The 21,488-nt window shown below is 33.8% G+C and overlaps 2 protein-coding genes across 2 annotated transcripts in view; one reads left to right on the top strand and one right to left on the bottom strand.

The window, feature by feature from the left end:
* LOC111058670 overlaps positions 1-21,488 on the top strand; it is a 123,393-nt gene that overhangs the window by 27,390 nt on the left and 74,515 nt on the right. The gene's annotated exons all lie outside the window — the stretch shown is intronic.
* Positions 11,500-12,908, bottom strand: LOC111058558 (telomere zinc finger-associated protein). Its single transcript, XM_022346101.2, has one exon. It carries the CDS (start codon positions 12,886-12,888, stop codon positions 11,686-11,688), a length of 1,203 nt encoding a protein of 400 aa, XP_022201793.2. The 5' UTR covers positions 12,889-12,908; the 3' UTR covers positions 11,500-11,685.

Below are 21,488 nucleotides of genomic sequence, written 5' to 3'. Positions count from 1 at the left end.
ATTCACTTAAAATGACAAAATCAACATTAAAACTAGATGCCATTAGGCTAGATCAAGTACTAACTATTTATTCTAAATCCCATGATTCCAATCAAACATGATTTCTCAATATATTACAAAAATAAACTAAACTAGACAGGGTGTTTCAAAATGGACTTCACAACTTGGAAAGTTCATATAAATTCTATAAAAGAGCTGGTTTTGGTGTTATTTTAAAGGAAAAAGCTTCGAGTATTTTACCTCAAACTAAAAATGTTCGATGTAGCTTCTATTGATTATTCTGTAGACATCTCATCGGTAGTCGATTTCTTGCCAGACTCTCACTAGCATTCCAGGTGTAACTTGCTCAGCAGCAGCGTAAATTGTTACTCTAAGTTCAGCTAGAGTGGCCGGCAAAGCAGGTACGTAAACCATATCCTTTATGAAAACCTAGAAGAAAAAATCGAGTGGTGTCAGGTCTAGGGAATGAATGGGGTCCTCGTTATAATGGCAGTGGAGAAAGATAGGAGAACAACGTTGCCGATCCTCTGTCTTGTCAATGCCTCCTATGGAGGGTAACTGATACAGATTTATTGATGTAATGATGAAGATAGGAGAACAACGTTGCCGATCCTCTGTCTTGTCAATGCCTTCTATAGACGGTAGCTGATACAGGTTTATTGATGTAATATTAACTGTTCATTCAACTGTTCAACTAATCAATTATATTTTATCAAGTAATAAATTATAATTATTCAATAATTTCATAATTAAGATGAAATATTTTGTTCATATTATTTTTTATTATTAATTCTACATTGTTAAAAGACGATATGGCTACAGAGCAAAGCGAGAAAGAGATTCAACATTTGTTGAATGATAGACAAGGATAGCAATACCATTGCTAATCAAACACTGTCATTATAACGTGGATCCGACTATATGTGCGCATCATGGCCAATGTATTGACCTGGGCAGCGGTCATTAGAGAAAATGCTGGAGGTCAGTCAGATAGTGTGTTGGTGCGCCATCTTGCCTAAAGAAAACATTTCGTTCTCGGTCATCCTGATTTATCTGTGGTATTAAACATTGTCATTATGTATTTGGGGCCAATAGAGATTCGATTTGATCTAGAAAACAGTGAAAAAGATGAAATTCAACATGAATTTAACACTCGACTTTCACAATATTTTTAACTAAAATTTGGATTATTTACAAATGATAGTAACACACAAATAACGTGTTTGACTTTTGGATTCAACTTAAAGGTACATTCCAACCTACGAATGGGAAAATGAGATAAAAACAGTTGTCAGTGGATGAAGAATGTTTGAAACAACTAAGGAAAAAAGTATGATGCAGAAGTATGATATGAAGAAGAAATAATTGAGATTAATTAGATTTTCTTCATAAAATTATAAACTTTTGAGGCTATGAAAACCTGAATTGAAGTTAACTTGACTTGAGTTTTCAAAATCGCCCATTCAACTCAAACGTTAAAAAACTTGAATCCAAGAATACTTGACCAATGTAAACGCAGCTTTACTGCCAGGGCCATCTATGCCCAAGTCGACATTTGGCCGCATCAACAAAAATCCTCTAAATCAATCTATCCTAAACATCTTCTTCGGTAGTCCCAATCCTAGATTCATAGTATCTTCAATCATTTGAAATTACTATGCTTCTAGATTGTTAATTCATAGTTATCTTATTCCTAATTCATCAATGTTCAAGCATGTGAACAATTAATTATTACAACATATGTGATTTCTTATCAATAATGATGTGTTTACAATAAAAGAATGTCATGTTCTACAATATACATTTTAATTATTTTGTATGTTAAGAATAAAAGTTAAGTTATAAGATTACTTCGGGATATTTCTCTCAATATTTTATGGGCTTTAATTTTGTTGTATGTTGAGGAGATATGAAGGTGAGATAATTGATAATGAATGACTGTTGATAGGTAGGAAGTAGTAGTATCATAGAGTTGATTAACTACATGATTTATCTGAATCTGAATTTTGAATATGACGTGTTGTTATTCATACTAATTGGAGCATTGCGGCTCTGTGACGAAAATAAAAATAAACTAAACTACCATTTTTCGATAAATATAGGAAACATTTTACTTCAGATTCACCAAACTTTATTGATAGATATCCCACCATTGAGTTATTATCAGTTCTTGATAGGTTCTCGCGATGTATATGATAGTGTTATTTACGATATAAATTATTCATCCAATGTATATCCTGCTATAATTTCCTGAGTAATTTTTAATGGAAAGAAAAGACATAATATCACAATCATTCATCTTCGTTGGAGTAAGCCATTTCTTGATAAGGACTCGGCTGATATTGATTGAATTGTTCCGTCCTACAAAATGGAGTTTGTGTAACTCCTTATTTGAAATAGACCAATGTGAGTGAAGGGGCGTTTACTGCTAAGGTGTTAGTCGCTTGTGATTAGTGGAAGAGTTTGTGTTGGAGAAGGGAGTTGTTTGACTTAGTACCGTATTTGCTCGGTAGAACGCAGCAGTCTGAGGGACGGTATTTGTTAGCTAGCAATTAGATTCATTTCATACTTTTTGATGGATTTATCGGGTTCTATATAAATTTAATGAAAAAAAATGGAATGGGAATTGATAATATTAGAAGTGATCAAAATATTTTTAAATATCAAATATTTATACCACCACCACCACCACCACCACCACCACACAAATATAATCATTGTTATAATTGATTATGTACGATTTTATTTAGAGTGAAAGTTAGTTATTATGCTACTGATATTGGCGTATGTGACATACGATAAACGCGTAGAAATTCAATTACTATTGAATTGAAAGTAACCTCTAAGGCCTGTTTAAGATCTTGGAAACTGTGGTTTCGACGTTAACAGAGGCCCTAAATTGACTTTTTTCGGGGTTTACCATCTTTTTCTGGGAAGACTGCCATTGCAGTTTCTATTTGCTATCTGGTTGCAGTTACTGACTTGAGAGAGAAGTCGAGTGGGTTTCGTGAATCTCTCAAGATTGAGCCTGAAATCTACTTTTTTCCAGTAGAAATTTGCGTTTTCTCATGTAGTTATCCCTCGAGAATGATTGGCTTAGAATCTTAGAATCTCTCAAGATTGAGCCTGAAATCTACTTTTTTCCAGTAGAAATTTGCGTTTTCTCATGTAGTTATCCCTCGAGAATGATTGGCTTAGAATCTAGAGGAGTTATCCAAAGAGGGGCTTTGTAAACTTTCCAGAATTATATCTAAAATATATTATATTCATAAAATATATCTTTTCATAATTCAATAATAAACTTCATTTAAATTTCATCATGTTTCTTCATAGTCTACAACCGCTTTAGCAACATTGCGGAGCTAGAAAAGAATCTGCTTTGTCTAATGAGATACAAGGATAGTGAACTAATGCTTATCAGATACTGACTTTTTAAATTGAATCTCATTATAATAACCCATATTTTGCAGATTACAAGTGAAAGAATCGACTTGACTATTAATGAATATTGATTGATGATTCATTCATTTTTTTTTTTTTTTTTTAGATTACGTCCTAAAGACTCCAGTCATGGAGTATAAGACAAGTCATGTTATTACATAATAATTCTAACACTAAGTAGTTCAACCTAGTTTAGGTTTGAAAGGAATTCTTGTACACTATAAAAAGCTTTATCAACTAAATATTTTTTCATTTGTTTTTTGAAAATCTTCAAATCATCATTACTTTTCAAAGATTTGAGGTAGCTTGTTATAAAATTTCCTACCAATATAATCTGGTTTTTGTTCAAATAACCTACTATTGTGACCCATTATATGATAATCTGCTCTGTTTCGCGTATTATACTCATGAACATCTGAATTCTGGATCACACCACTCGTTTTCACATGCATTACAACTTCATATACATACAAAGATGGCACAGTTAATAGACCAAGCTTTTTAAATAAAGGCCTACAAGAGTCTAACCTATTCACTTTCTCTATACATCTGAGTGCCTTCTTTTGAATCTTAAACACTCTGTCCATATTTTGTTGAGATGAATTACCCCATACTAAAATAGCATACCTAATATGAGATAGTATAAGTCCATGGTTAACAGCAGCAGCATGGTAATAAGCAGTTAACAGTAGTTTTTTATCATTCAGCCTAGCAAGCTGCCGCAGGACAAATACCCCAGATGATATCTTATTACATATCCTCTCAATGTAAGGATGCCATGTTAATTTCCTGTCCAATAAAATTCCCAAGAATGCTACTTTCTCTTCTTGGTCTAATTCATTTTCCTCTACAAACACATTTATTTCTCTATCCTCCACTGAATTATATTTACTTTTGAATTGTAGGAATTGACATTTCTTACTATTTATTGTTAATTGCCTTTGCTTCAAGAATTGGACAATTGACTGTACTCCAGTAAAAGCATTTATTTCTAGACTATCTAATAAATAATTGTTAAAGATAAGCGATGTGTCATCAGCAAACAACAGAGCTCTGTGATCTTTTAACTCTTTTGGTAATTGGTTCACATACAACAGAAACAGTAAGGGACCCAGAATTGAGCCTAATACAGCGGCAACATTATTATACATTACAAACTAATCACGGACATAACTGTGTATTCTTTAAAATGAAGAATCGGTTTGGAGTGTTATGATTTGTGTAATGTGTTTCAATGAATTTCTCTTTATGAAAATTGATCGCTTATGTGTGTAGACGAGAATTAATGTTTAGAATTCACAATAGTTCATAGCGTGGTTTGAACAATGTCCCCTTTATAAATGGGTGATGTAGATCACCCTCGTCTCAAGTATGAATCGAATGGCAAAAATAAGATAAACCAAGAACACCCCCTGTAAGAATGTATGAATGTTGTGCTCGTATGTGAGTTAGACTTGACAAATGCCCATATGAATAAAACCAAAGCATATGCTCATGAGCATGGAGCATAAGGTTTTGCTCATAAGCATTAGGTAGAATCAAAAGCATTTGCTCATTTTTATATGAATAAGCTTTACCTTATACTCTTACCTTATGCTCCTGAACTCTGGAGCAAATGCTCACGTATTTTAAAGGTTTTTCATCAGCTGATTCGCCTTTGTGGCCTTACTTTGTTTTTATAGCTCACGTAAGCGCTAAAATATGCAAGTAGGGAGACACCGTTGTGTTCGCGTCTTCAGCTCTGTTTTCTATTTTTATGAATTGAGTTAAGAATTTTGAAATAATAGCTTGAAAAAATGTCATCTCTATAATAATCTTCAGCATAATCTTATAATATCGATAGCCTTCTTATAATCGTCTACACTCTCATCTTCTTAAATGCCTATTTCCTATTTTGTGATTGCTATCTTTATATCAGCTTTCTTTTGTATTTATTATTTTGTAGGAATGATGGTGATATTTAAACTCTTAAAAAGAGTTTTAAAATTCTCAACTATTGGTTGTGATTGTATCTGGTATAGTTAGTTTCCTCTTCCTCATACGAATTAGTTGAGCCATTTTACTAAGAGCAAAAGGTGATAAGCTGCTCTAGACTAGACTCGCCTTTTTGAAGCATTTGCTTCAAAAGTTGAGCAAATGCTCTAGTTTATTCATACAATTTTGAGTTTAAGCTTTTACTTTTGAGCAAATGCTCAAACTATTTTTTTGATGAGCATGAGCAAAAGGTTTTATTCATACAATTTTGAGTTTAAGCTTTTACTTTTGAGCAAATGCTCAAACTATTTTTTTGATGAGCATGAGCATAAGGTTTTGCTCACGTTTATTCATAGAAAATGAAACAAATGCTCCATATTTTAGAAGTATAAGCAAATGCTCAACTTTATTCATATGGCCCATTGTCTCTCCTAAAGTTGTGCTGTTATAACTCCTCTCCACTACATACATATTCTTGTCGGCTCATAATGCGAACTGTCTCCAATGTGAACTCCAAATTAATGAACTGTCTCCGTAAATGATTAATGCATTTCAACTACTCTATTTACAAAATTTACAGTACCCTAAAAGGAAAGGTTAAATCTTGAATCAAAATCGAAAAAGTTGTGGTCAATTTCGGCTTCATTAATACTGACTCTAGGCCTACTTACCCCCCTCACTAAATCCCTAGAAAGCTGAGAAACATTTTCTAGACTTGTTCGGGACCTTGTTCATATGGAACAAAATATTATTTTCAATAAATATTCAGAGTGCTATGATGCAAACTTCTTAATGCACATAAAACTAGTCCCAAATAACCAAATATTTTATAGATCGATCACATTCTAAATATTGTTTGTACAATATTACAATATATTGTATCATTCAAACCAAATCTGACGATCTGTATTTTTAGTCTCAGTTTTTTACATGAGTGACTTGACTTTAGAACTTTTGATATTAATCAAAATTTGGGAGAGGGTTTCCTCTAAACCCTCTCTAAATTCTTGAGGTTTTCTTCTGAATTTTGAATTGATTGATTGAGTTGATCTATTGATTCCTTATTCACTATTTTCTTCATACTTGAAACTATAGTGAGGTCCACGTTATAATGGTATTGCTATTCTTGTCTATTATTCAATAAAGCGGATAGCGCTATCTCTTTCTCGCTTTGCTTCCAGATCGTCTTTTCACAATGTAGAATTAATACCTAATTAACAAAATATTACGAAAATCCATTATGAAATTATCGAAAAATATGATGTATTGCTTAGTAAAATATAATTGATTATTTCAAACGAGAATGAACCGTTAATATTACCTTAATAAACCTGTATTAGCTACCGTCTATAGAAGACAGAGGATCGGCAACGTTGTTCTCCTATCTTCCTCCACTGCCATTATAACGTGGACCTCAATATAGGTCTCCCGGTTTCTGTATATAGCGGATGGTGATATCTCTTTCTCTCTTTCACAATGTAGAATTAATAATTAATTAACAAAATATTTCATCCTAATTATGAAAATTCATTATGGAATTATAGAAAAATATAATGTATTGCTTAGTAAAAATATAATTGATTATTTCAAACGAGAATGAACCGTTAATATTGCCTCAATAAACCTGTATTAGCTACCGTCTATAGAAGGATATTGACAAGACAGAGGATCGGCAACGTTTTTCTCCTATCTTTCTCCACTGCCATTATAACGTGGACCTCACTATAGGGAGATCTTTTTCAAAACACATATCATTGACTCCATTACGTAGCTGAAATTACAAATGTGATCTACCATTATTCCATTAGCTGTGGTTTTTCGTAAAGTGTGAAGTTTTTAGCTTAAAAATTTCTAGTTTCATTCAAGATTTAGACTTTTTGAATAATAATTATCAAGTTACTGTTTTAGATTTTTCGATTCTAGACTCTAATAGTATCTATTTGATTCAAAATTTGCTCGTTTATCTGAGTATTGAAGAGCGTAAATCGTATTTTGAAAAGTGAGAGTGACATAACCAGCTTTTTGATTTGGACAGTATATAGCATAAATTGGAAATGGGACAGTTTTGGGCATGAGCCTGTTGTGCCTTTCCTCATGTTAAGTATGTGTACACAATGTGATAAATAAATAAATAAATTATTTTATTGCAAGAATAATCAAGATCCCTCGAACATTGTACTAAAACATTATATGGTTATTATTATTTCAGTTGCGTATACCTAATCAATAATCAGAGTATCCAGCTCATCAATCGAGCTAATTTAGGGTGCATACCATAATAGCTTGCTCGCATTATTTATTAATTGTGATCAGATAACGAAGCATCAGTTATATTTAGGGGAACGGAACGTTGCAGAAGGGGAGCGTCCCATCCCACGTCATATTGACAACCAGTATTTATAAATTGTAATTATAATTATCATAGAGTGTCAGTGAACGTGTATTCTATAGCGAGGTCCACGTTATAATGACAGTATTTGATCAACTGTGGTTTTGCTATCCTTGTCTATCATTCGACAAAGCCGGTTTTACTATCCTTTTCTAGGTCCACAACGATGCCAATTATGTTTTTGACAGTGTAGAAATATAATTAATTAATGCAGGGAATCGGCGTCGCTATTCTTCTATCTTTATCCACTGCCATTATAACGTGGACCTCACTATATACAATGTTGTTCCAAGGTGCGTTCAGACATGCGCATTTCATTCTTTACCAGCTGATACTATGCTAATTTATCTGTATTTTTACAGAAACAGTAAGATACAGTTATAATAAGCATAGCATCAGATGATGAAACGTAAAATGCGCGTGTTTGTGGCGCATAAGCCCGTACACACCTCTACTCGTGTAAATTCAATTTGGTTCAATCAAGTTAGGGACACTTGAAAGTTTAATTACAAAATTATTAATGGCAAATTCAGCCGAAACCAGTCGTGTTTACTAAAATGAAATAAGGGTACTATAGTCGATGGTTTCTTGAACCATTCCGAACTGCGATGTATTAACACACTTTTTCTATGTATTTCACTCGACATGCAGTCAAATATTTCAGTAAATAATAAAATTCTTTTAATTACTGACTAGTACTTTAGACCGCCTCGAGATCATTTTCAATAGTGACTATTTGTCACCGTCGAGACGGTCAAATGTACTACAGTCAGTAAGTAAAAGATTTTGATTATTCACCTGAATATTTGACTGCATGTCGTGTGAAATACATAGAAAAAAGTGTGTACTATAGCCGTGCACAATTTGCAGTAAGGGGCTTTATGGCCAATGTTGTCATATTCATTGTTATGTTATATTCAATATAACAATAGGAGCACATTGTTGCCGTTTACATGCTGATTCTATCAGACCTACGCTCTCTTCTACGCTTTTCCTATCACACAATTAGCTCACAGGCTTTCTGGTTTCTATGAAATGTGGCAGCACTGTTAACTCTTAAAAGCAATGCTACAATCACAGACTATAGTAACTCTTTTGTAATTTCAATTTGGTTCTTATATTTTTCAATCATGTTAATCGTCCCTACTGATTTCAATATAAAAAATATTTCTTATTTTTTTAAAGTTTGAAATAAATTTTAATCGTAGAATTAAAATTTCTACGTTTTATATTCGTTGAAATCGTAGAAATGAGGTGGATTTTCAACTATCCACCTGGGATAGTTGAAAATGCGTTCAACTATCAATCTTTCAACAATCCCGTGAAAATGCGTGATAGTTGAAAATGCATTCAACTATCAATTTTCAACAAACCCGTATTGCGTTTCATCAATAACATGAATGTAACATAAGTGACTTGGTTTTCAAACAGATATTGATCCAAATTTGGGAGAAGTTTTCCTCTATAACCTCTCTAAATTCTAGAGGTTTTCTTCTATATTTGATCTAAATTTGAAAGGGTTCACCCATTTTTCCTTTCCCAATATCATTCTAACGTAAGTGACTTGACATTGATCTAAATTTGGAAGAGGTTTTCCTCTGAAACTACTCTAAATTTTAGAAGTTATCTTCTATATTTGATCTGAATTTGAAAGGGTTCACCCATTTTTCCTTTCCCAATATCATTCTAACGTAAGAGACTTGACATTGATCTAAATTTGGAAGAGGTTTTCCTCTAAAACTACTCTAAATTTTAGAGGTTTTCTTCTATATTTGATCTGAATTTGAAAGGGTTCACCCATTTTTCCTTTCCCAATATCATTCTAACGTAAGAGAGTTTACATTGATCTAAATTTGGAAGAGGTTTTCCTCTAAATTTTAGAGGTTTTCTTCTATATTTCATCTACATTTAAAAGGGTTCACCTATTTTTCCTTTCCCAATATCATTCTAACGTAAGTGACTTGACATTGATCTAAATTTGGCAGAGGTTTTCCTCTAAAACCTCTCTAAACTCTAGAGGGTTTCTTCTAAATTTGAACTGAATTTTGAAAAGTTCACCTGCTTTTCCTCTCCCAATATAATTTTAATGATAAATGATGTTGTAAAAATTAATAAATAACAAAAACAAATAAATGAATAATAGTATAACGATGATTTAGTAGTCCACCATACCAGACTTTTCAATCACCATTTATGCTATTGTTGATCATCTATCATTTATTTTATCTTGTTACTAATAATTTCGATTAAAGTTATTGCATAATGATTGATGATTTAGAAATATACAAAACGCTACTTCAGGCCAATGCTTCATAGAAGCACCATATTGAAGTCAACACGTGTTATTGCGCTTGATAACTCTATTGACTGTCACTCTTTAGTCCCATTAAACTATAAACTGATACTGTATTATTTAACTTTCGCCATCAAATTTCTATTGGAAAGAATAATAACCCTGATAGTCATTCCAAGGATATTTTAATTGATCTAGTTTTTTGAATCAGTTATTTCAATACTACGAGAACTGAATTATAACAGTAACTTGTGAAGATTTAACGATATATGTGTTAAATGTTGGAACAGCAGAAGATAGCTCGCAATCTAGGCTCTCTAGTAGTACGTCAACTAGAAATTATCGTACATCAAGATTATCGTATAGTTCAGATTTCAAAAGAGATCAATACTGTCTGTAAATATATTGAAACAGTATTTTTTTAGTATGCGAGAATACTATTCGACTGCGAATTCGATCATTTGATAGAACTTACGAAAAAAATAATTCTAGGTTTTTGTCTTCATTATAATTTTGTTCAAACTAGATAAAAAATATTTAATTTGAATGCAATCCCTTTAATTTTCTAGGTTCCTATGAATTGGTTTCGTGGCTAACGTTTTTTTCAGTTGTTTGCCTACATTTAACGGAGTACCAGTTGATTTTTTCGTTCTCTGGCGCTGGTTTATCGTTTAGCGTTCAAAAAGAATTTCGAGATAAATGTCATAAAATATCTTTCTACTTCTACTACCGTAGTTGAAGGAAAATATTGCTTTCCAAAACTTAAATGTTCTCAAAATTCTTCCACTTTTGAACTACCGTACTTGATACTTCAGAAATCTATTTTGATTCATAGTAATGTACAGGCAATCCGTGAGAATATTTTGAATGAGGATAAATGTTATAATTGAAGGAGTACGTAAATGTCAAATTGCACTCGATAAAAATGTTATAATTGAAGCAGTACGTAAATGTCATATTGCACTTGATAAAGTTTGTGTTCCATGTTGATCATATCTTATGAAGTTATCTAGATGTAATTGGCATAGTACTTTTTCTTTTCAATTATATCTAGTGAATTGAACTGCTCACATTATTTTTGAATGAAGAAATTTACTGAAATTAGTTGGGTTCATTACTTCGTAACAATTATAGTATTTCATATGAACTTAATTTTCTTTTTGTAAAATTTCATATTGTAAGGAATAATTTTTATCTCAAGCGATCTAATATTAATCGAATATTATCCAATATTTGAAACTATGTGTAACCTTATCCAAATTTGGGAGAGGAATAGCATGAGATTACCTTATTTCTCCTTTCTCTATCATTTTTATGATGTAATTATTGTTAGAATGAATAAATTAGAAGAAATGAAAAAAATAGAATTGGGTATTGCTTTTCAATGAAAGACCGGTTAGAGTGACGGGTAACATTTATTCCGTAATAACGTTTATTTACAATAATAATTACTCTCACATATGTTTGGCAACTGTTTCTACGATAGTGTACGTTCAACAAAGAGAAGACAAAAACAGTCTGGCTATATACAGTTTATCAGACTATTATTTGTATAGAAGTTTGTGAATGAAGGTAATACCGTATAGATTCAGGGTGCAGGTGCTACGCAGGAGGAGCGTGAGTTGTCGGATGTTACAGCAGTAGCGGTGCTGGATGCTTCTTCGTTCGGATGACACATCTTCCGGTGTTTGTGCACGAAGTAGTAGCTGGGGAACTTGGAGCCGCACGTCTTGCAGGGGTAGTACTGGACGTTCATGTCGAGCAGTCGCACTTGCTGTTTGGGGTTGGCTTGTGGCGGGGAAGTGAGCGGTTGCTCTGGCTGCGTGTCGGGCGTGAGGCTGACGGGGTTGATGTGTCTGCGAGCGTGCTTCTGGTAGCAGTAGTGACTCTTGAACGTGTGGTCGCAGTAGCGACACGTGAAGACGGGTCCCGACTTGTCGGTGGCTGAGGTTGACTCGGTGTCCTGTTCCGGCTCAGCCTCCTGAGACTCGCGACCGTAGTTTTGATTGAGCACTCGATGAAATCGTACGGGTCCATCGCAGCAGGCGATGTCCACGATCACTTTGCTGTCAGTTGAGTTGGTGGGGGTTGAGTTGAGACGCTGCTTGCGTGCGTCGGGTCCCGGGGTGACTGTGACGGTCACCTGGTTGGAGGAATCCGATGATTGTGACGGAGTTGGTGACACTGGAGGTTGGGCCACTGATGTGCTGGCAACCACAGCTGATGTGGACGGGATGGCGGGTGGAGATGGCTGGGCTGGCGGCTGTTGCTCCGCTGACATGGTGAGCGGAAATACAGATCTATACTCATCTGGTAGAGCTGGTAGAGGTTGGTAAGGTGGCGGAGGCGGAGGCCAGTAGACCCCAGTTGGAGGCGGCGGAAACAACACTGGCAGAAGTGACTTGCGACTCGGAATCGGTTTGACGAGGGTTGGAGGCGGCGGTTGTGGTTGATGTTGAAGTAGATATGACCGACAGAGATCGAGAGCTCTCGGCATGTGGAGTAAATGAGTAGCTAGCAGAACCCCATAGATGTTATCGGGTGTCAACTCCAGGTACCCCGTGTACATGAAAGTCAGTAGAGGCGCGAAAACTTCGGCGCTAACGTTTGGCACTATCAGTTGTCGACGATCAGATTCATCGGCTAGCATTGACTTGAGATAACCGCTGTGCGCGGATAGGACTACTCGATGACCGGCGAACTGGTGCGTTTGGGAGCCCGCCCCCACACATACGACTACGTCCGGCGGAGAACTCTCTCGGAGTAACCAAGCCCGGTACAGCGAGTACATGCCGCCTTCAAGATCCACCGCCAACTGATTCTAAAACTGTGATCGCCGCCTTCCACTGCCGCCTCCCAGTGGGGGCGGTCTTGTCGCTGCGCGCGCATCCCATCTCCGCCTCTTTCTTCTGCCGCCCGCCACATTGATTGACAAAAAATCCTCAATCACGACTAATCCTATTGCGGATTATTATTTTTCCTTTCTGTGCAGTTGATTAAGTTATTTCATGTTCCCGACGAAATTATTAAAACTCGATTCTCAAAGTATAATACCGCGTTTCCTCAATCAAAGTTATTAGATGTCAAGGATCAAAGGATTAATTGAGAAGATTCCGATCACTTCTAATTAAGCTCATCACCTTTCATCCCTAAGAAAAACTTGAATAAATATCAAGAGATGATTATTATGAAAGAGATATTTCGCCCACAAACTCTTTCTAAAAGTTGGAATGATTTATAAAGTTCTTGAAGCTTATCGCCTTTCATCTGTTCGAAAAACTTTAATTAGTGTCAAGATGATTCTCATGAAATAATGGCTTTTCACCCACAAACCTTTTTTTCAAAGTAGGAATGAATTACAGTTCAGTACTCAGATCGATCCATTAGCACGTTTTCAAACAACATTCTCTTGAGTCTTGTTGACTCTTTCAATTCCTTTTTTGTTGTCTTCAATTTATTTTCTTTAAAGCTGTTTTGGTGTTGGAAAAACGTATACAAATCCTTGAGACTCAAGGACTCTGAAGATGACCAATAACTGGTCGAAATGTCGTCACTGCTAAAAAGTGATTCTTATTCGAAGTTTAACACATACACAGTCTTCACACTGTACTTCATTGTTCTAAGACCAATACTATAATCTAGGGTTTGAAGTAGAACCTGCTAATTTCACCAACTTTCAATTCTTAGATCGTGATATTTTCAAGAATTAACAGTTAATTTCGAAACGAAAACGTCGTTTATGAGATGTCGATTTACGAAGCTTTAAGGCTGTACGTAGGCTAAATAAAAATAAACTTTCTACTGGTGATATTTTTTAAAGTTTTTCAATTCGTATATCATCAAGCTATCAAAATGAAATAGTTTTCTTAGGGAGACATGTTTTCTCAATCATTACTTTTCGAGATATGAGCGCCTAAAGTTTAAATTTTTGGGACAGAACATTTCAAATTCAGTAAGGGATAAATCCATGAGATTGGAGGATGAATTCTTCATGATAATTTTGATTAAATAAAACAAAAATTTTCTGAAAATATCAATTTCTAAAAATGACCAAAAATAACTCTTAGTTGAGCTATTTTTGGGTTATCTAATTACTTTCGCAAAAATTGATATTTTCAAAAGATTTTTGTTTTAGTCAACCAATATACCGTGAAGAATTTATCCTCTGAACCTCATGGATTGAATTTTGAATAATGTTCTGTCTGTAAATTTCAATCTTTAGGCGCTCATATCTCAAAAAGTAATGATCGGAAAAAATGTTTTCTTGAGAAAACTCTTCCATTTTTATAGCTTGATGATATACATATCGAAAAACTTTGAAGAATATCACCAGTAGAAAGTTTATTTTTAGCCTTTGCACAGCCTTAATTATAGTTGCAATGGTATCTCAAAACTCCAGAGTACGTCCATGGTACAGTAGATATCATCCTCTGATAGATTAATTTGAATTTCCAAGATATCTTTCCAAGGTGAATTCAGCAGTTCTTTATATATTTTCCAGTATTCATCGTCATGGTGTGAGTTGAAAAATGAAGTCTTAGTGCCGGTTGCACGTATGTCGTTTAAATTTTAATCGTGATTAATTCTTCGAGATACAATCAGAGAAGCCGTCTTTTCGAAAAAGCCTTCTCTGATTGGTTCTCCTGAAATTAAAATTTAACCGGCTTTTGTGCAACCGGGATTGAATTATTTATTCTGATTTGAACCTGGGGTGAACTTTATCAGTTTGTTACATTATCAATTGTTATGATGTGAGTTGAAAAATCAAGTATTTATGATTCATTTTCATTTGAACTTGACATCTTTTCAGGGTAAAGTTTAGCAGTTCTTTACTTACTTTTCAGTATTAATATTGTCATGGTTCAAGATGAAAAATGAAGTATCGATGATTCGTGGTTGGTATTATCTCGTTGGGTAGACTGCAAGAAACTTGAAAGACTTTCATTTTAGTTTTGAAAAATCAAACTATGACGAGAAATGTTGATATTATATTTTGTATTATGTGCACTTAGATATTGTAGAAACTCTTTGGATTAATCCAAGTCAACTCAAAAAACGGGATTTTCTCGATACTTGATTTTTATACGCAAACCTTTCAGTGATATTGGAAACATGAATTTGTTAATGGGCTATTACATATTGAAAAGATATGCTCAGTTATTTGGAAAGGGTAGCCAGTAGGGAATGTTTTGGTGGGGGGGTTGGTAAGCTGTACAATCGTTTGGGAATTGCAAAGCAAACCTGCGGGACCGACCCATTACCCTAAAAGTGGATTCATGTATTTATTAACAGTCTTTGCTAATTAAATTACAGTTATCAGTAACAGGTAAATGGAATGTATCCGTGTTCACTGATGGGATTGATCTGATCGTCAATTGGAGTGAAATATTTTGCGATATCTTTATAGAAGATTAAACGGAACTTGCTTTGGTTTGGAAGATCGTTTCAATCATCAGTTCGATTGCAATTAAACCAATATCATAGCTTACCACTAGACCAATATTTCTCTGAATGCATAGTATGGTAAGGATGTTCACTTTCTTATCTAGAGCTATTTGTATTAACGTAAAAACTAAAAATCAAAATATCCTTTCAACATTCATCTATTCTCACACAACAGGATTTGAATTATAACCCATTTCTGAACTACAACCTATGGTTCCCTGGTTTTGAAGTGAACTTCATGTCATTTGAGAATAGAATAGGAATTTTATTCCGCCAAAATACAAAATACATAAGACAAAAAAGTAAATTATGATAAATCTAAAATTTTTCTATAGAATTTGACGATATATGTGTTTTTCTTTCATTATAATAAATTTTATTGTTTTGGCACATCCAGCAAAGTCAGACTTGTGCTAGAATGTTTCAATTATCTTGTAAATTTCTATGTTTCGATGATAAGAAACTGATTTTCCTGTTATTGTACTGTTTTTGGATGAGTGAAATCTTCTTCATTTCATTTCATTTCAGAATGACTTGAAAGTTCGAACCATTTTGTGTAGGAATAGAAAATACATGTTATAAGGATACTTTGAGTTTTCAATGTATGGTAAAGGAATATGGCAAATAATTTCTCATTCGTGGTGGTACTAATCTAGTTTATGATTCAATTTTCTCCATGTATAATGATCAAGTATAAACTCTAGCTTAGATATGAATATTGATCAATCTAAATCCCAACTTCATTTCATGGAAATGATGAAGAAGAAGAAGAAGAAGAAGAAGAAGAAGAGAAGAAGAAGAAGAAGAAGAAGAAGAGAGAAGAAGAAGAAGAAGAAGAAGAAAAAAAAAAAGAAAAAAAAAGAAGAAGAAGTCTTATTTGTCCCAAATAACCGACAGCTTTGTAGTGTGATGGAAGTCTTGAAGTATCTTGTACCTTGAAGATGATAACAGAAAAGATAAATATAAATATAAATTTGAAAGAAAATGTTTTGTAGCCGGATATTTTGTAGTCAGACCTTGTATATTACTCTTTGTCTGGAATCTGTCTTTCGTATCGCTTAAATTTCTTGTCAATAGTGGTTTGGATTATTGCTCCTGTTGTTTTCTGCTATTCCGGTGGCTTAGAATGATTTCATCGAGAGATCAAGTAGTTTATAGGAATGTAAAGCATAGTATATTTCACATTTTCTGTGTTGAAAACTTGATGAAACAACGCAATGAAATTGCGGACTGTGTGTAACCTCATCTAAAATTGGGAGAGGAATAGCACAAGGTTACCTTACTTTTTCTTGTGTAATCTTATCTAAATTTGGGAGAAGAATAGCACAAGGTTACCTTATTTTCTCGCTCTATCATTTTTGATGATGTACTTATTGTATGAATCAATAAAGTATAAAAGAATAAAGAATGGATCAAGAAATCAGACCTCAATTCTACATTGACAGAGATTCAGTAAAAATTGAATGAAACGTGGTTGAATGTGGTTCAGTGGGATGGATGAATATTCAGTGATATTCAAAGAAGTTTATTGATTGGTGAAATAAAAGAATAACGAATGGATCAGGAAATCAGACCTCAATTGTACATTGACAGAGATTCAGTAAAAATTAAATGAAACGTGGTTCAGTGGGATGGAATATTCAGTGATATTCAAAGAAGTTTATTGATTGGTGAAATAAAAGAATAAAGAATGGATCAAGAAATCAGACCTCAATTCTACATTGACAGAGATTCAGTAAAAATTGAATCGAACGTGGTTGAATGTGGTTCAGTGGAATGGAATATTCAGTGATATTCAAAGAAGTTTATTGATTGGTTGAAGTGGCAGGGCTGTCAATTTGCAACGAAACGCAAGGGACACTGACTGCTGGAGCTCCTGGTTTATAGATGAGTTGTGGAGTCACCAGCACATGAGCACATGAGCACATGAGCATATGAGCACACCGCCGGACATGTGTCACCCTCCTGTCCAATTATGCATATTATTAGTGATAGCTACCTACACCTACATCTCGTTTCGGATACATTTTTATTCTGATTGCATACATTAGCTGCGGATCCATGTGGAACACCACGATCATGGTACCTAATTGAAAAGAGAAATAGTGATTAAGATATCTTTATTATTATTATATTTTATTATTTTCATTTAAAACGCAAATAATACTAATGTAATAACAATGGCAGATAAAATAATAAGGTAGTCCTTGTGCTATTTTTCTTCCAAAATTATAGGTAACAAAGTCCAAGATAAGGTTAGAATTCCACGTGTTTAATTTTGATAATAAATTTTATTCCAAAATAAACATTGAAACTATAAATTTTGAATTTGGATGGCTTGAATTAATAAATTTATTAGAAATGATATTCCACTCAATTAGCACTTGTAATGATTAATATTGAGTTATTAAAGAAAATTTGGAATTATTGAAGAAATTATTAGGGATAATATCTTTAAGGCTGTGGAAAGGCTAAAAAAAAACTTTCTACTGGTGATATTTTTCAAAGTTTTTCGATTTGTATATTATCAAGCTATCAAAATAAAAAGTTTTCCCAGAAAAACATTTTTTTTCGATCATTGCTTTTTGAGATATGAGCGCCTAAAGTTCAAATTTTTGGGACAACATTTCAAATTCGGTAAAAGATAAATCCATGAGATTTAGAGGATAAATTCTTCATGGTATTGTTGATTTAATAAAACAAAAATGTTTTGAAAATATTAATTTTTGAGAAAGTTATTCAATTTACTAAAAATGACCAAAAATAACTTTTTTGAGTTTTTTTTGGTCATTTTTAGTAAATTGAATAACTTTCTCAAAAATTAATATTTTCAAAACATTTTTGTTTTATTAAATCAACAATACCATGAAGAATTTATCCTCTGAATCTCATGGATTTATCTCTTACCGAATTTGAAATGATCTGTCCCAAAAATTTGAACTTTAGGCGCTCAAAAAAATGTTTTCCCGAGAAAACTTTTTCATTTTGATAACTTGATGATAATTATACAAATCGAAAAACTTTGAGAAATATCACCAGTAGAAAGTTTATTTTTAGTCTTTGCACAGCCCTAAGGAGTTTATTGTTAGATAAAGAAGCATGGTAATTGAGTAGTGATTTAGATATCTTTATTGGGGATAATAATATATTTTAGGAGTTTATCTTTAGATAAAGAAGCATGGTAACTGAGGAGATGAAGAGTGATCATATTTAGAAAATAATTTATCTTCCTTTCATCAAGGTTAACATGAAATTATGAACTTAGTAACACTCATCAAATGTACATTGTTTTCGTTGAAACGTAATGTTCAAGTTCCCGTTTTTAAAAACGTATAGGATAACTCATTATTGCACAAATTACAAAGAAATAACGTTAAGAGATTAATAATTTTCTTTTTAGAATCGTATAGGATGGTTGATTATTTCAAAGATTACAAAGTTAGATGGGAAATAACGGGATTTGAACCCAAGATATGCTAGAGTTGGATTCCCACATCTCAGTTACATTGAAAGTGACCGGTACAGTGAAAATATAATGCCCATAAGCTCTAATAGGACTATGCATACTCGTTCGGCCGTGCTGAGTGGGAATAGTCCAATCAAAACTTATAGAAATTATATTTTTACTGTGCCAGTCACTTTCACTGTTACTGGTATGCGGGTATCTAGATTTACTTTTCCTTTTTCCTTGTATTTAAACTAAGAGGTTGTTTTCACTTCTCCTAGAGAAGTAGCAGAGTGAAGCACTGCTAAAAAGCGTCAATAAAAATTCATCATTATTTTATAGGCATGACTGCCTGTTCCGATCTTAAATTAAAAATTTATCTGTATACATTCATGTTTATTCCGAGACCATCTTATCCTTGGTCTCCCAACATCTCTTTTTTCCCCATCATCTTTTTCAATTGAAATTCTTGAACATAATTTGGTTGTTCTCATAACACAACAATAACCCGAAATGTGATAGTGGTTAAACATTTCTGGTAGTCAAAGTAGAACGTTTTTAGTTATGATTTTCGATTGAAATCCATGAACATAATTTGGTTGTATTATCACTCATAATCACACAACATAACAATAATTCTGAAATGTTTTGAGTGGTTTAAACATTTTTGGTAGTCAGAGTAGAACGTTTTTTGTTATGATTATCAATTGAATTTTATTATTAATTGATTATCAATCAATTATGGCTTTCAAAGGTAAATATCCATCCAGAACCAAGATAGAATTGAATGGGAAGATAATAGAACAGGTGAAAAATTTCAATTATCTTGGCAATGATGTAACCTATGATACAGATAAAGATATTCATAACAAAGTATCAAAGTTCCAACGAATATGTGGCAATATTCATAGAAACCTCAAAAATAAAACAAGGCAGGATACTAGAATCAAATTCTTCAATACCATCGCTGTACCAACGCTGCTTTACGGAAGTGAGAATTGGATCCACACACGTAGAGTAGACAGCAAGATTCAAGCTGCAGAAATGAGGTTTCTAAGAAGTGTGTTTGGCTGCACTAGAGGAGATAGAATCAGAAATGAGGAGATAAGAAGAGCTTTATCTGTTACACCTTTACATGGAAAAATCATTCAAAACAGAATGAATTGGTGCAGTCATTTGGATAGAATGCCTCCTGGACGAATACCTTTGGAGGCTAAATGCTTTAAACCTACTGGGAAAAGAGACGTGGGAAGACCGAGGAAAAGATGGGTGCCGGAACAGGTTCTTTAACAAACCTAATCCTTGAAGTGAAGAAGAAGAAGAAGAAGAAGATTATCAATTGAAATTCATGAACATAATTTAGTTGTATTATTACTCTTAACACAACAAAACTATAATGCCGAAATGTGGAAGTGTTTTGAACATTTCTGGTTATGATTCTCCATTGTAATTCACGAACATAATTTAGTTGTATTATCGCTCATAACACAACACAACAATAATTCTGAAATGTTAAGAGCGATTAAAACATTTCTGTCAGTAAGAGTAGAACATTTCTGGTTATGATTTATGATTAGCTTTGCACTAGGGTACTTGTTAGGGTTGGGAGTTGGGTGTGAGGAAGAGGGGAGAAGCACAGTGCAAATAGTGGTGAGTGAGGAGGGAGTTGATCGAATGAATGAACTCGGAAAAGTGGAAGGCGCTCTGCTCTCAATATTCCATCTGCCTTCGGGGCCCTTCGCGGCAGCAATCACGTCATCTCATGTCAGAGACGTTTCAATATTAAAGAAGCAGCGCGCTCTCCTAATTAAATGAACCGACCAGAAAGTAAACTGCATTTTAAATGCTTCGCTTCTTCCCGGCATATCTTGTTAGCATTTTATCTTCTTCCGGAACTGCTCCCACATCCTATGGGTCACAAACCACAAACTCTCATCTCGATAAAACAACTCAATTTGTAATCTCCGGCCACTCTGTACAGTGTACACAATCGATTTATTGAAACAAGGTTTCTAATTCTCATCTCCAAAATTTACTGAGAACGACAGACAAACATCTCTTAGCTAATAAGAGGGGATGAATAGCAGTGATATTTCCTGTTCATTAATACAGATTATTAAACACAATTATCCATTTGAAAGGATGCTTGAAAAGTAGACTTGCTAGTAGGTATCAATTTGTTAGGTTGGTCAATTTGTCAAATTTTGAATTTGTAGGTATCAATAGGTCGATTGAATAAGAGCTAGCGATTGCTAATTCTAAGTCATCTCCAAGTCAAAGCTAGGATTCGAGTCAGCTGTATAATCAATCTTATTTGTATAGCTGGAACTAATAGCTAGTTGTTAGTCACTATAGTGAGGTCCTCGTTATAATTGCAGTGGAGAAAGATAGGAGAACAACGTAGCCGATCATCTGTCTTGTCAATGCCTTCTATAGACTTTATCTGATACAGATTTATTGATGTAATATTAACTGTTCATTCTCGTTCAAAATAATAAATT

This window comes from Nilaparvata lugens, chromosome X (assembly GCF_014356525.2).
Source record: "Nilaparvata lugens isolate BPH chromosome X, ASM1435652v1, whole genome shotgun sequence".
In the NCBI taxonomy this organism is placed as follows: Eukaryota; Metazoa; Arthropoda; class Insecta; order Hemiptera; family Delphacidae; genus Nilaparvata; species Nilaparvata lugens.
This window is presented reverse-complemented; position numbering and strand designations above follow the sequence as displayed.

Coding starts and splice junctions, on each gene's coding strand:
- LOC111058558 (XM_022346101.2), bottom strand. CDS start 12,888: ATGTACTCGCTGTACCGGGCTTGGTTACTCCGAGAGAGTTCTCCGCCG.